This window comes from Calonectris borealis, chromosome 2 (genome assembly GCF_964195595.1).
Source record: "Calonectris borealis chromosome 2, bCalBor7.hap1.2, whole genome shotgun sequence".
Lineage (NCBI taxonomy): Eukaryota > Metazoa > Chordata > Aves > Procellariiformes > Procellariidae > Calonectris > Calonectris borealis.
In genome coordinates, this window is record NC_134313.1 from 24,606,506 (window position 1) to 24,623,142 (window position 16,637).

A 16,637-nucleotide genomic window follows, 5' to 3' on the forward strand; every position below is an offset into this window, starting at 1 on the left:
TGGGGTTGTTTAGCCTGGAGAAGAGGAGGCTGAGGGGAGACCTCATCGCGCTCTACAACTACCTGAAAGGAGGTTGTAGCGAGGTGGGTGTTGGTCTCTTCTGCCAAGTAACCAGCGATAGGACGAGAGGAAATGCCCTCAAGTTGTGCCAAGGGAGGTTTAGATTGAACATTAGGAGAAATTTCTTTACTGAAAGAGTGGTCAGGCCTTGGAACAGGCTGCCCAGGGAAGTGGTGGAGTCACCATCCCTGGAGGTATTTAAAAGACGTGTAGATGAGGCGCTTAGGCACATGGTTTAGTGGGCATGGTGGCGTCGGGTTGACGGTTGGACTCGATGATCTTAGAGGTCTTTTCCAACCTTAATGATTCTACGATTCTATTCTATAATGAGTGGAAAAAAACTTCCCACATAAGAGCAAAGAGTGTGGTTTGCCAGTAACTGAGCTCTCACCAGCTTCTGCTGCCTGCACCACCACGCAGGAAGAGTAAAAAGAGTGGTGGTGAGGCTCTGCAGTAAATCAGTTTTTTGGCCAGAGAAGCAACCGTGCTGTGATGACACTCATTGTTTGTAGCACCTCTTACTGTTGCTCCTTGGGCGACAGCATCCATTCTACCTGGCGATGGCTCCTCTAAAAATTTTTGAAATATCTTGAGGGGCGCAAAATAACAGTAGTACAAAACACCGTTCCCTGGCGTGTTCTGTTCCCTAGCCAGTAGCCTTCCTTTCAGGAGTTACAGAAAGAAAATCGCTAACTCTCTACTTGTGTTAAAAACAGGGATTTGTATCCATGTGCAAATCAGTCACTGCAAGCCTGGTTAGCTCGTCTAGGAAAATACAGATATTTTCCAGATATTTTCACTCTGGCATTTGCTGTGGTGGGACCACACTTCACTTGCCTGTTCCCACCACCTGAATAACCAATGTTCTCCTGAAGCAGGTTTTTGTAGTGATGTTGGTTTTGGTTTGTTTGTTTTAAAAAAAAGGTGGATCTTAATGCTGAGTGACAAGCCCGAGAGAGTAACAGAGCCGCAATTTGGGTCTCCCTGCCACAAAACCAAGTACCAAATTCAAGATTCTCTTGCGCTCTTCTAAAGAGAAAAATGCTTTATTCTTAAAAGGATGCAAACCCCAATACCAATAAAAGAGCTGTTATGCTGCAACTACTTAGGGCTGCAGAGCTTCCTCTCTCTGGCCCTGAAGAGGCTCCCCAGATCGAACCGAGGGACACGTTTAGGGAGCTCTTACCTGTCAGCTGAGTGGCTTTAGGAACTCAGCCCCTGAAAGTAGTTCCTTCCACACCCCCCTCAATCTTTCAGTAGGCTGATGCTGCCCCAAAAGAGGGGCAGGTTTTGAAGCCTGGTGGCCTTGGCTTGAGCTGTCCAGGCCAATTCAGCAGTCCAGTCCCTAACAAGTTGTTTGGTTTGATTTTTGTAAGTTCTATGGCTTTAGAAATTGTCCTGCCTGTCAGTCAGCCCCCCTCAAATACTGTCTGAACTAAGCAGCCAGTCTCAATCAAATCTGAAGGAGGCAGAGACATCACCAAAATGACTGCAAGTACTGCTCGCCCGCTGGTGGCGTTACAGGCAAACGGCTCATGTGTTGCTCAACTTTTTTTTTTTGCTCAGCTTCATGGACCACTTTTCTTACACTTCAGAGTTGCTAAACTTTTTTTTTTGAAGAAGTAGTATGTATTTGTCTATTTGACATCTTTCAACTATTAAGACAACAAATGTTTCAGCTGCTTCTTTATTCCCTTGTACTTTAAAAAAATCGTTTATTAATGTTGGGAGCTAAGGCCAAAAGTTCATAGTTGAGATGGTTGTGAGCAGCATCAGACAGACAAGGTTTTGCAGATAATACAGCTGACCTGATACTTAAAGAGTAGATGTAGCAAAGATGTAGTGCCTAAAACTTTAGGGCCTGCTACCCATAGTGCAGGGTGATCGCAATTACTGCATCAATTACTGTTCAATGGTTTCCGCTTCAGAGGTTCGTTTGGGAGTGAGGCTAGTAATACGGCACGGGAAGAAACGTGGACACCCCTCAGAGTGGGGCCCTTGAACACCTGCTTGCTGCATGCGAGGGAAGTGGGTCTGGTGCCCAGGATCTGCTGAGAGCGTACACCCAGCCTGGTGGCAGTTTCAGGAACGCAGGACTTCCAAGAAAGTGCTGCCTTCCTTTGGGATCGTGGACTGGGATGAGCTTAAAAAAATTTTAAAAAGCAGCTCCTGGTATGTGACAATGCCTGGGTCTACACTGGAGTATTGTTGATCAGTGTCAAGCTATGCTAGAGGGGCCATCTACCAAGGAGTGTTTGGGGTAGGCTGGAGGGGGTGTCTAAATCCTCAACCAGCCAAAGCTTATGGTCTGCCTGAAGAGATCAGACCCAATCGCACACAGAAAGTGAAAACCCATTTGTTGCCGAGTATTTCGTTAGGGCTGAGTTTAAGCTTTCTAGCAAAACCTGCCCTCTTATTGCTGTCTATTGAAGAGAGACATACTCATGATCAGCTCTCTGCTTTAGAAGATGGGTGCCTTCATGGCAAAGTGCTGATTTTTCACATCAGGGGATGTTTGTTATTTAATCTCTTGCTGACTGCATCTGACGCGCGCGGGTACAAAGCTGACTGCAGCTGGTGCCAGCTCCCTCCCGCCAGCTGGGTAACGGGTTCACTTGCAAACGTTGCTGCAGTTCTCCATTTAGAACTTCTTAACAAGGGGTAATTTTAGCTTCCTGACCTGCTGATCTCTGTCATTTTTACCTCAAACTGAGTTAACCTCTTTCAGCTGACATTCAAGCTGGAAGGTATTATCAGAAAAGGTATCTTCCTAGACTACTGGATTACTTTTCTCTGGACTGCTTTTAGGCTTCTAGTTTAACTGCTAGGGATTGATTAAAACTGTCCTAAAATTAACGGTGATACTGTACACCCATCTATGAAAACCCATTTGTCTGTTTCCTCATGGATAAATGATTTGTCAAGAACACTACATTTAAAGATCTTTTAAAGCCTTTTTGTCTTTTTAATAACCTCTGTCTCCTAAATTTACTAAATTATATTTTTATGATGATTTACTGCTGCAAAGATTCTGATTTTTGTCTTCGTTGTCAAAATAAGCTATACAAATGAGATACGAACTTTAGCAGTCAAGACTGCTTCTTAAAAGATATCTAAAGAGCTCTTCATACTTGGGGGTTTTGGTGTCACAGAGGAAGTTTTAACTTCATCAAGAGCTTTTGTGATGTGGTGGCTTTTGACATTGACTCTTACGCAACTACAGTTTTCAAGCAACTAAGACTTTTAAAATTACACAGCTGGTTTTTATGCTTTCTTTTAGCAAAAAAACTTTTTCCTAATCTGTGTATTATTAATACAATCCTCCAACTTATTACTTATTGTTATTAAAACACTCTGAACTCTATTAAATGAAAATCAATTAAGTTTTCTAAACTATGTCAGTAAGTTGCACACAAACAACAAATCTTCTCTGAACATACTAAACTGCAGTGGGAAAAATAAAAAGATTGAAATCACTAACACAGAAATTAGTGAATGTGAATACCTTGCCACCACGACTGAAGAATGAAATTGGCACTTTGTTGGTTAAGTACAATTGGTTATGCAAAGATTAGATGAGCGATAGATCTCTCTTGACCACATGACAATCTCATAAAAAGAGGACATTTAAAAACAAAAAATATCAGTTGTACTAACAGTGCTTTATGAATTAAAAGCCTCATTCTTGGCACTCTACTTCAAGACAAAACTCATAATCCACATGTCAGAATTATAAGCCTAAAGAGTGTAGAACCAGAAAAGAGAATCCATAATTGTACTTTTCAAGAAAAAAACTTTATTTTTTTAATTAATATACACCTGAGAAAAATTTTCATTAGAACAACATTCTTAATGGTATTTCTGCTGTGCTAGTGAGTTTGATATACATTTATATCACATGTGCAAAGAAGGCATTGGGATATCTGAAAAATTTAGAAGTTTCATCTTGAAAAAAGGAGCTTTGTCAGAATCAAATCATAAGTATTACCTGAAATTAAAAAAAAAAAAAAAAAATCATACTGGTCCACAAAATGGTTTTACTTTTAGCTTTATAAGTACATCTGTAAACAGAAATAGCTGGTGTTTTAAATAATCTGGTTACAAAACTCAAGAGTTAAATATTTTTATTGCTAAGTGCAGCCACTTCTTGTCCTGTTTACCACTGTCACTTCACAAGCCATGCAAACTAGCAGTCCTTCTACACGCACAGAAAAAAAAAATTTCTCTGTGCACTAAAAATTACTCACTTGTTAATCATTTTAAAAACATACCCATTTATTTAATAATTAATTATTTTGATTCGAAGTGTTCCATGACAAGGTAATATATTATTCATTCACCTTTGCTGCTAAGCTGTACTGCACCAGAAATATTTAAATCTGTTTTGTATAGACCAGGGATAGTGAAGAAACAGATGGCCTGTAGTAGTTTATCTGAAAAATGTTAATACTTTTTGTAAACTCATTTTAGCAAAGCTATTGCTAACTAACTGACCCGTTTATCTCGAAGACACTTCTTTATCACAAGAACATACAACTCACAGAATGATACAAGTGATGACTAAGTGTATTATCTATCGTACCACCATTATATATATAATGTAAAATATATTTTTATATATATAATTAACACAGTCTAAATAAAATCAGTATGCCAAATACATGAACTCTGTTACTAAACACAAAGACGTGCATTAAATGCTAGAGATTAAAAATGTATACAACTAAAGAAAAAAAGAGCAGCGAGTTTTAAATGTGCATATGCTGTCAAAACAAAATAGAATTCAAACAGTCCGGGTAAAGACCCACTTCAACCCACGCAAGTCTGCAGAGTTCATACAGCCATCTTATAAACATGAACTATATGCATGCAACTAATAAATTTTAACTTCTTAAAGCTCATAAACCTTTTTAAGGCTCTCAAGATCTTCCAAAGAGTACTGATGATTCTGGTTTTCTGAAAGTAAGTCAAACACCTGCTGAACCTGTTCTTTTTCATTTTTGCTAAGAAGGGCCAGCACCACCTGAAAAAACAGATTATTTTATAATCAGCACAGGTCGATTTAAAATCATAGTATCTGACAGAGATAAAAGGAAATATTACATTGATTTTGTAAGATATGAAAATTTCATTTAAGTTTTTGTTCAATTTTAGTATGCATTGAATCTAGGTTCTTACCTTAAATCTTTCTGCTTTGCTCAAGTAGAAAAGGTGCTGATATACAAGGCCAGGATCTTTTCCAAGTACATAATATTCCAACGACTGGATAAAGATCAAAAGGATTTCTCCTTCAAGTTTGTTACTTAGCAGCATTGGCAATTTTTTTGGATCAGTAATTGTTAAAAGATCTGCACAAGCAGCTTTATCCTTATTGATATTCACTGCGTTTATAATCTGACCAAAGTCATAAGCATTAGATGGTTCAGAAATGTGCAGTTTCTCAGAGGTCTTCAGTGGCACAGACTCTTGAACTGGTTCCTTAGAAGTAACATGATCAGTCACAGCATCTTCTGATGTAGCAAACTGTCTCTCTTCCTGTTCATCAGATTCAGTCACCTTCACAAAGAAAATGGCAACAAATCATTTTAATGTGGACATGTAGATAACCTGAAGCTTCATAAACTGCATGCATATATCCATCAATAATGTCATTAAATTAAAGTTAGCATTTTACTCTTCATAAAAGAAAGGCACCTATTTTCTTCTATGTCCTACTTCCCCCCAGAATAGTACCTCTCTAATTCATCTGTAAAGGTTTGTAGTCAAAAGTGCGTATTTCACATTTCCTTTCACTGCTTGGCACTCCACTAAAGAAAGACAACTGAAGACCACTGGGAGAAAGCTAAGGAGGACTGTATTACATATATTGAATGTGAAGTCGCAGAAGACAAGCAGAACTGAAGCCATGTTTCATTTCACTGCTGTGCCTTTAGAATAGTACAAGCATACGGTAGGTATATCAGGTTGCTGTTTGGAATCTCGCTGTGGAAGGAGAAAGCTCAGCATAGTCTAACGACCTGAATATCCACTTAACTTCTCCAGAGTTTGCAGCCTGTATTGAGTTTCATGAATCAGTTGCTAGAAAATTAACTATGGGTTCAACTACATTTGCTAAAATCCATTTCAAGCTATCAAGAGTTGTGGAATTAGTATAAACTGACTAAAACTCATTGAACGGGGTCTCTTCAACGGTTGCCAAGTTTTTCGGAAAGGCTGAAGATACTGTATTGCATAGTACAGTGTTGTGCTGGGAGCTAGATTATTAGCTAGTCATTTTTGGAAAATACTGCACTGGGCTTATAGACATTTGTTCTATTTTTTCAACAACCCTTAGTATAAAGAGAGAAATCTTGACTGTCTTCTATATAATTACAGGTTGATTAAAATGGAATAATAATGATAAATCCTAGTTTCTGATCAAATTTTCCTTACTTTTATTTGCAGTCTGTTTTCATAGAACTACCTTGCACTACAGCAGATAAGACAGGGAAGGCTCTCTAAGAGGGCAGCTGTAATTATGATAGCAAACATAAATGCTTCCTGCTCCACCCCTGGAAAAATTACCACTGCCAGTAATGTAGTTAGGTGGTCTCTGAACAATGCAGTCACTTCCCAAACTCCTCTAAACACTTTCCAGGTCCCTTTGTTTGTCACAATTCAGAGCTTAACTAACACCATACCCGGCTTACGCCAGTTACATAAAATCCCCTGAACTCGTGACAATGTGAAGTGTTTCAATATTATTTTTTCTATATTAATAACCGCAGTTTCCATTATACCACCATTTTGAAATTACATAATCAAATTACAGTATCACTGTATACTACTATCCAGACTGGTAAACTATGTTTTTAATGATATATTTTAAACTGAAAATGGAACCCCTCCCCCATTCTTAAAGGACCAGCAAAGTTACAACCCAAAAATATCAGATGACTGAGAAAATCCTTTCATTGCCTAATTCTACCCAGAATTCAGCAAGGCTAACATTTTGATCCAGTACATAACATTACATCATGTACTTCTTTTATAAGATCTTACAGATATTTTATCCATACTCTTGCTCTTTAAGGAAAGATTTCATTCTTCAGACCAGTAACTTCACTGCTAGCACAAGAACAGCCAGCACACCTGCTGACAATGAACCTTTGCCAGCACAGCCCCAGAGGCTTCCCAAGTAGCACAGACTTTAAAAGTAAAACTGCTATTTGACAGCTGTATTCTGTAAAACAGTTTTTGTTTACAAGGAGCATATCCTCAAGTTTAGTGCCACCTAAATATGCTTTTTTCCATTTCTGCTGTGGTTCTGAATACACTTCATAGCAGTCCAAGCTTTACTACAGAATGTAATGGATGCCAAACACATCATATGCAAGAATCCTCCCATATGCCCTCAAAATAACATGAAAAATACAACCCCCCGCCAAAAGAAGTGCAGAGCTAACAAGTGCAAAACAAAAGCTTTAATATTATCTCTTCAAATGTGTGGCTTCTGTACTGCCTGCTGTTAAAAATGAACAGGTATACCTCTTGTATAGTTATTTTCTTCCTTTGCTTTTGCTGACCACCAACCACAGCACTGCTGTCAAGGTTAAGCAGCTGGGTTACCTCCTCTAGTTCCTTTTTTGCTTCAAGAACATTTGGATCGATTAGAAGTACTCTGTTGAAATCATCAACACTGGCCTGATAATTCTGAAAGTAGAAGGGAAAGATTTTTTTTTCATAAACACACCACTAGAAAAATAAATTAGAACTACCATACTGTCCTTTACAATTAAGAAAAATAAAAATGCTACGATCTTGACATTAAGTAGAAAAAAATAATCTAAATACAGACAGCGTAATTTCATTAGAGGGAAAAAAGGAAACTGAGAATGAGCTTGAGTTAGTATTTTGCAACTAAATACTTCCGTATTGAATATGTAATATGAAATCGTTTATTCTAAGAAACATATTCCCTGTATCAGAGAATAGATTATTGAAGATATTGCTGCTTTTAAGCATAATTGCTTACAGTGTAATGCTTCCTCAAGATTAATATAATGTGAGTCCATCAACAGTTTGCATACTTGCTTTACCAATAACAGAGAGTTAAATTAAGCTTAGATTAAAAATATACCTAATCTTCCTGGGCTTCAATCCAATAGACCATCTCTTACAGTTTAAGAAGGGAAATTTCTGGTTATACTTGAGCAGATTGGGATTACATTATGAACTCTGGGATAAACAACAGGATTAGAAGGACAAACACAGTGATACGAGTGGCATTAGGACACAGTTCCTCAATCATCAGTCTTGTCATTTGTTTAATGTTTTTATTTCAAATTTTGACATTAGGAATTACGATTTTTTAGACTAAATTTTCTGGAGAGACAAAGTTAATAGCACCAATTCTGAGGAAGACTGGATTATCACATAGAAAAATCAGGACACTTTGAGGGCTGGAGTATCAAAAATAAGGATGAAATGTAACAGTAAACAGTAAAAGACCATGCAGACAGTAAAAGATCAACATAATTTCTTTGTGTGAGGGACCTAATATTTCTTCTGTTCCCAAGCAGTATCATAAGGTTACTATAAGTCATTCATATTATCATGAAAAAAATCCTCATGTACCAGCTGAGGTATTTCCTCAGCATATCAACTATAATAAAAGCACTAGTGTACAAGTCACTCATATTCTCTTTCCTACGTGGAATATTTTGTTCAATACCGATGACCAGTATTCAAGGTGCAGAGACATTACAGTAAGTCTGTAAGTAAACTGAAGTCTGCTGTGTCATGAAAGAAAAGTAAGAGAACTAGGATTACTTAGCCTTAGCAAATGAATGCAGAAAGGAGGCAGATTGCTTTCGTCAAAAAACAGCTACTAATTAAGCTAAACCATTTGAATTATGGATGTGAAGATTCACAACTACAGAGAAATGAGATTCTGAAACAGACTTCTGAAAATGACCACAAGGGACAGCAAACAACCAGCCGTCCTGGATTTAAAACTGCAGTCTGCCAGACTTCTCAACAAAAATCATGCAATATGGTTGTACCCAAAGCAAGAGACTGGACTATCAGCTGTAGAAGATGCGGTCCAGCGTCCTGTGTTCTAGTTATAGGCCTAATTCAACACACCAGCATGATTTTTTCCTGATCTTCTCTTAACTACACCTCAGTAAATCTATAAAAACCCCTCATTTACTACATTAAATTCCTCTGCAGCTTTTCGGGTTAAATGTCTGGATATTTATATACAAATAACACTTCCCAGCGTCGTTAGGTCTTTGCCAAACTACATGCTTTTAGCTCTTAAAATCTTTCATTAGAAAGTCATTTGTCAACCTCAAATCATTTGTGTTGCTTTCTCTGGTTTTACGAATCACTCACATCCCTGGAATTAGCAATAATTAAGGCATTAAATCCAACCACAACAAAACATTTTGGGAGTCCCCAGCTCAGACTGTTCTGAAGGAATCCATGAACAGTATGTTTCAGGTTATGTCTTCAATAATATAAAAATAGTAATCTTTTTCTAGGATATTCAAAAAAGCAGACGTTATTTCACCAATTCTTGACATTCTTCACTAGTGTGTAATTCCCTTTTTTTGACTGGTAGAATCACTATATACCTTTGCTCATATTTATACTAATTTTTTATCAACTTCAACACCATAAGTTTACAGATGATTAATACCAGGTAGCTTGGTACAGTTACAGAAAAGATTTTACACAAAATTAAGACTTTTCAATTCTCTGAAAATTAATCAAAGGAAACTTTCAAAATTTCATAGCTACTGTAACAGAGGAAAAAATTTATCGTAAAAAAAAAGATCCCATGGTTCCTAGGACTTGCATTTGGAATTATAACACAGGATGACAACAGGCTAGTATACTGCTACGCACAAACAGGTTGTCCTCAGGTGATCTGTAAGCTGAGAGACAATCAGGTAATTTTTTTGTTAAGGCATCAAACATAATGGAGGTCTGAGGTAAGTATTCATTTGACAGACACTGCTGGAACTTGGTGGACGCTTGGAGTGATCACCTCCAGTTACAAAAAGCAACATGGGAGAAAGCACTTAAGATGCTTGTTTAAAGACACTTGTAAAATTTAATACGAAGTAGATGATGATAGCTGCCATCATGAGCCAACAGAAGTGAGAAGCTGATCATTCAATACCAGGTAAGAGCTGACAGGTAGGGTAAGGATTGCTGTGAAAGAATTATGAAATGTAGAAGCTAGTTAACATCACTGAAGAAGGGGATGGACAAAAGGAACGACATGGTTCAAGTGATGGAACACGAGATTTGCAGTCACATTCAGGATGAATATGAGCAATATAAGTCTGCATTTATGAGGATAAGGTAGAAGGATACGCAAAAAAAACATAGTACAGACAACAACACCACTGTGTAGATGGAAAGGAAAAGGTTGAGTCCCCACACTGTCCACAGAGTGAGAAAGTGGATTACTGACAAAGGTTCAGAACATGTTTGGAGAAGGAAGAGAGCGAGAACGAAGACAATTAAAACTCTGGTTTAACCTGACAAGCACTCAAATATGAGCAGATGCCAAAAAACAGCTTGAGATTTTAGTTTGGACAGACGAAGACAGACTTGGAGAGAATCCATTTGTCATCAGCAAAGATATAGTAAACACCCTGACAGAAAAAAACAGATTGGGATACCCAGAAGAATATTAGAACATTAGAACAGAGTTGAAACTTGCTTAACCAATCTCCAGTCAAACCTCATTTATTCCAATATTCTTGTATTTTCTCAAATGATTACACGTCAACATGCAGGTTTTTATGTTGCAAAACTATTTGTATAATTTTTTATGTATGCCTAATGCTCTGCAAAGTAATAAATCATCAGCACTGCATACTTTCTTTGTATTCACCCATTGACTGCAACTACCTGATTGCCTTTGAAGAGGATAAGCAAGTTTAGAAGTGCTTAAGAATACCTGCCATGTTCTTTTTCCTCACCTGTAATCCTTTGTACGCTAGTGCTCTTCTATAAAAAGCTTTAATATTAGAATCTTCTATCTGAAGAACATGATCACAATCCTGCTTAGCCTCTTCATATTTATACAGTTTCAAGTAACAGAGAGCTCTAACACAGAAAAACAGAATACACTGCAATATAAGTAAATTCTACAGTGCTGTAGTGCCAACAGTATCTGACTCATAAAAGCTAATTACAATACTTCATACAATTCAGTCTCAATGTGGTATTTTTTAAAGTACACCAAACCCAGTATTAATAACATCACCGGATGGATTTAGGGAGGGCCAACTCCTGCAATAAAAGTCAAAATTCAAGTATGACTAATGCTTGAAGTTAAGCAGATATGTAAGTATTTTAAAAGTAAAGCCTATGTTACTATAATATAATAGTATAGTAGTGGATATAGTATGGATTTTATACAGCCATTCTGGGTAAAAAAGTGCTCTAGATTAAATAAGCAATATTGCTTTCTGCACCTAATTATTACTTGGAAGTCTCCTATTCAAGTACTGGCCCAATCAAATCCTTCTTAGTTTGTGAAAGCTGATAAGATTACAGCATAAAGAATTATGCTGCAGAATTAGGTCAACCTTTAAAATAATGCTGTTGTATGACCCTGTTCCTACTTTTATTTTCTCAAAATGTACATTTTCTCCAAACTATTACTCTTCACATGTGAGATATTGCTACTGCACGTTAGCTTTTAACTAAAATCATACCAGTATTCTCAAAAAATGCTGCAAAATGCTATGCTAATTATAACTTTTACCATTGTTTACTCTATTTATACAAAGATTTTAAGATACATATCAGTGACATTAATACTTGCTCCCCTTGGAAAATAATGCAGTTTAACAAAAAACCAATTTTGTTATTAAAAACACTCATCAAGTGGAAGAAAAAAATCCTTGTTTTACAAAAGTAATTAAAGTGATGCAAAAATCTCTATTTGCAGTGAGAAAATGTAACTATTGTTATCCCACAAAGTGGGGTTAGATTTTGGATCTTTACCTGTTAGTGTAGATCGTACATTCCTTGGTATTTAACTTCATGCATTCGCTGTATTTATTTACAGCTTCTTCATATTTACCCTCTTTTACAAAATCATTCCCTTCATTTTTTAATGTCTTGAACTTCTCCTCAGCTTTCTCACCTATGTTACAAAAGGATCACACAGTTACATAAGAAGATCAGTTCATTAAGGGTAGCTGAATAATCTACCCAGACTAAGAATAAATGCCTGGGATCTGAGGTACCTTTATTGGTCTGCACATTGCCATTTCTGTCCCAGATCTCCTTGCTGCTCTAAGAAAGGCATGAACTACCATATATACATTTGGCACAACACGTACTTCCCCATGCACCAGGGTAACTATTTTGCTGAAAATAATGGGAATGCAACAGACAGCTCTACACTTTGACCTCCTGTCTACCCCTTCTGTGTGACAGAGAGGGACTACATATCTCCACTGAGATACCAGTTTTATTTACAATGGTGGAGATTTAATCAGCAGGATTAAAGGCCTTCTAGATCTCCACCTAGTCACACCAAGAGAGCCATAATTCTTTCTGCAAGCAACTATCTATCACAATTACTATGCTAAACTGACAATGACAAACAAGTCATCACATCAGTAGGGGTTAGTGATACATCAGTAATATTCTGTTAATAACTATTTATAAAAGATGCTTCAAGGAACCTGAAAACACCTAACTATACTTAATTAATATTGTGTTCTTCCATAATTGTCTTTCCTTCTAAACTCCACATAATTTGTTGCATATGCTTCTGGGTTAGACTACAATTTTTAGCTATGTTTGTAGTGGAAATCCTGACTGCAGTTTCACGTCTCTGTTGTGAGCAAACAATAATTAGTAACACAGTTCTAAGCTGATCATAATGGAAAAATCTACTTTTTGTACCTTGCTAAAGAATATGAGCCCCTTGCCAAGCTTCAGGTTTTAAACACTGTATATAGCCAGATAACTTCAATCAATAATTAAACTCAGTGAGTTCTTTTATAAAAACATGGCAGTCTCCTATGCCAGAAAACTACACGTGGAGTTGGGGAAAAAATTAAGTAACGACGTGAAACAGAAGAGACTTATGCAAGAAACATAACTAAATGAGAACTCAAGTTGTAAGACACAAAAAACAACAGACAATTGTTGCAAAAGAGTGTCAGCCAAGGTTTAACGACTGACTGAACATGACTGCTAGCACGCTTCTGGCACGAGCTATCAGTGGTGTCAGGTCCCACTGATTTAGTACAGGCCTGAGAAGGCAACCACAACCTTAGAATCAGCCTTCAGTGAAGAAAATGGTTACACAGTCTTCATTTAATATTTCTAAAAACAAAGCCTAACCAAAACCCACTCTATTTGAAATAGATGGAGACATGTTTTGCATCAAAGTGCCGCAAAGCACACTTCATTAAGACAGTGATGGTCACTTTTGTTAACTTTCATAATAGGCTAAACATGATCACTAGTGTTCTCCGGAGCCACTTATCTATGTACTTTTCACTACGATGATCTTCAAATTCTCTCTCTTAACAAAGTTACACCAGCTTATATACATCCAAATTTACTACTTAAAAGGTTTAAATAGGTTGGTTATACATTGAAATAAAAATCCAACAAGTCGTATTCTTTACTAACAGAAAAAGCCTGGAGTATAATCAGTACAACAAAAAGCACTTTTCAAGCTAAGCATTTATGTTTAACAGCAACAGTTGTGCCAGGTATCAGTTTTCTACTTAATTTAAAAAAACCAAACGTTAAACCCAATTGCTGCTCAATCCTTAAGAGTGATGAATTAGTAATGACATGTGCTGACAACTGTAATGAAAATACTTGTCACTGGACATTTTAAAAAGTAGAGTAAAATTTTTATCAATTTAATTAGCTTAAATTATACATCAACATGCCTAATGTTTCTTAAATGAAAAACAATTTTCTGTAGCATTACTGAAGTTTAGTATGCACTACTATTCAAATCGTATATAAACCACACTATTACAAGTTTCTAGAATTATGTCTTATTCTTGAGAAAAACATCCAATTCTCATAAACACATGTGTTTGTAAGTTGTCTGTTGTTTTTCATCAGGTACAAATAAATTCAATGCTATCGGAAATATCATTTTAAAGTCATTAAATCTGTAGTGCCCAAGAATGCAGATTATTTGAGGACATGCATTATTGCAGTAATGCATTATGGACAGATAACACTATCACTGCTACATATTCGGCCAGCAACCCACTTATGCATTGCAGCCTCCCCTTAAAATCAAGGGGAGATTATCTTCAGCACTACTTTTCTTTATATTGAAATAAACTCAAAGGTGAATAGTCAAGTAAGAGTAAAAAATGATACAGTTAAGGCCTTTGCAAAAAATGTCAATAAAAACTGAATCAGAAAGGTTCTTTCACCTGACTTACTGGAGGAGAAAAATAGAAACTGTAATGACAAGAAAAAAATCAGGATGAATAAAGTATTGTGTAAATAAGTCCAGAACTAACATCTTTGAAAGGTGACTACTAAATGGCAGCTGTCAAAGTTAGAATCCATTGTAAAAAAAAAAATTACAAAATCAGAAGTGTTCTTCTATAGCCCATTTCACTAACTACTGGTCACCTAGAAGTCTACCTACCCTTTCTATTCTGAAGAGCTGAGTAATGCTTTCACGAACAATTAAATGACAGCTACAGATTATGCAGCTGATTATGTTACTGAGGTTGGGTGTTTGTTTGAGTGGTGGTTTTTTGGGGGAAAACTCTGTTATAACTGTAGTATGATATCAGGGAAACTACTGATACTTGTGATAGGACTCAATATACTGCTGATGAGAACTTCTGCTACATTTTCTTTTATTTTATATAACTTCAGAAATTACATGCTGCAAACTACATCATTTGGCTTATAAAAATTTATCATAACTGTGGCTCCATAAAACACAACAAACCCAATCATGTAAATGTCCATCATCTAACTTGGCTTTTCACAAAGATCTCTGATAAATATTTTCTAAAGCAGTTTCTTTGACATTACTAAATCGTATTCAATTTTTCAATTAAAATTATTTTCTTTTTTGTATGTATATTTGCATTAGCTATACATACTATTCATCTGCAACTGTTCTTCTCTGTTGGTATCTGCAGTACTTCTTGGCTTAGTCTCTGAAGTAAAGTCTCCTCCATCCCACCTGTGTAGCTGAGCAGCAACTGGGACAACTGAAATTGGTGGCAGTTTCTCCCTCCAACTGGGACCATCCTGATCTATTAAAGTCTTTGTTATTCTGAAAAAGAAAAGCCCCACCAACATGACTTTTCATATATTTAACTCACGCTTTAATAACTTACACCCAAATTAAATAATGCAATGTTCCCATTTTTTAAAAAACAACTGAACAACTATCAAGACGAATTTAAAACAAGATTGTCACAGCAGTCAATGGTATTGCACTCATTTAACATTTAGACTTTTTCCCCTTTTTAGAGTATTTATGCTAGCATTTAGAAGACAAGAAGCTGAATTCAGCATGATCTGTAAATATTTAAGCAAATGACTGATTTTGCAACTAAGCTTTAAATGCTGCCTACCACATGCAATAAAGAATAGGAAAAAAAATTGCTGTATTTATTTTGTTTACTTTTCTAGCTGTTCATAGGTGTTATTTGTAACAAGTGTAGATTACAATATCCTCAAACAAAGTGTGGTACCTAAATTTGCCAATGTCAAATGAAACCTCTTATACAACAATTCTCCAAATAACCAATGCAGGTCACAAAGTAGGTATTAAGGTGCATTTTATAGAACAGTCAGAAATTCGTCAATCAATCACTCTTTATTCCCATTTAAAAATGCAAAGAAAATACATTAAAATTGTTAAGTCTTTCTCAAACCAACACATATATGTATATATATATAGGTCAACTATTTCTGTACATGAGAGATTCAATCCAAAATCCATTCAAGTGGGTATCCATTGCTGTGATACATTTTGGAGAGAGACCTAAGTAAACATTATAATGAGTAAAGCCATACAAGACTTCATGGTTCCATTACAATTTTTGTAGTGTTTTTTAAAAAAACCCAAACAAATATTAATAAATTCTGAGAATGAGAATAACAGTGAGATAAACAACTTCTAATCTCAAAATGAGCTTAAGAGTCCAGTTCAACTGGTGATAAGTCTAATATCTACTTTAACAAAGGAAAATTCTGAATTGAGTAATACAGCAAGTCACATTGGTACTATAGCAAATAAACGTGAAATTTGTATATTAGGTGCATTTCCATCTAACACAGGTGTAAAAACATACTACATGAAAACACATTAAAAAAACCCCCAAAACCTAAGAACCTTGAATGTGTCATGAAGAATGAAATAGAATAAGCATAAAACGACCCAATCAAGTTTTCTTGCTTAGTTTTGTTCTTTTTAAATATTTGAATAACAGCTATAAAACAAAAAAAAAAGCACCTCAGTATAATACTATGGCAACAGAGTCAGAGCACTCAGGACCAAATTCTTTTCCCATTAGGGTCTGATAGAAAAACCAATACAA

General features: G+C 36.3%; 1 protein-coding gene and 1 long non-coding RNA gene across 2 annotated transcripts in view; one reads left to right on the forward strand and one right to left on the reverse strand.

Annotated features, from left to right (window-relative positions):
* Positions 1-16,637, forward strand: part of LOC142078608 (uncharacterized) — a 390,353-nt gene that overhangs the window by 78,676 nt on the left and 295,040 nt on the right. The window lies entirely within an intron of this gene.
* SPAG1 (sperm associated antigen 1) overlaps positions 3,834-16,637 on the reverse strand; it is a 55,375-nt gene continuing 42,571 nt past the window's right edge. The window contains exons 15-20 of the mRNA XM_075141346.1: positions 15,189-15,364; positions 12,076-12,217; positions 11,043-11,169; positions 7,588-7,752; positions 5,239-5,616; positions 3,834-5,083 (exon numbers count right to left, since the gene is read on the reverse strand). Coding sequence (XP_074997447.1) covers positions 4,952-5,083; positions 5,239-5,616; positions 7,588-7,752; positions 11,043-11,169; positions 12,076-12,217; positions 15,189-15,364 — 1,120 coding nt within the window. The 3' untranslated portion in view covers positions 3,834-4,951. The remainder of the gene's footprint in view (positions 5,084-5,238; positions 5,617-7,587; positions 7,753-11,042; positions 11,170-12,075; positions 12,218-15,188; positions 15,365-16,637) is intronic.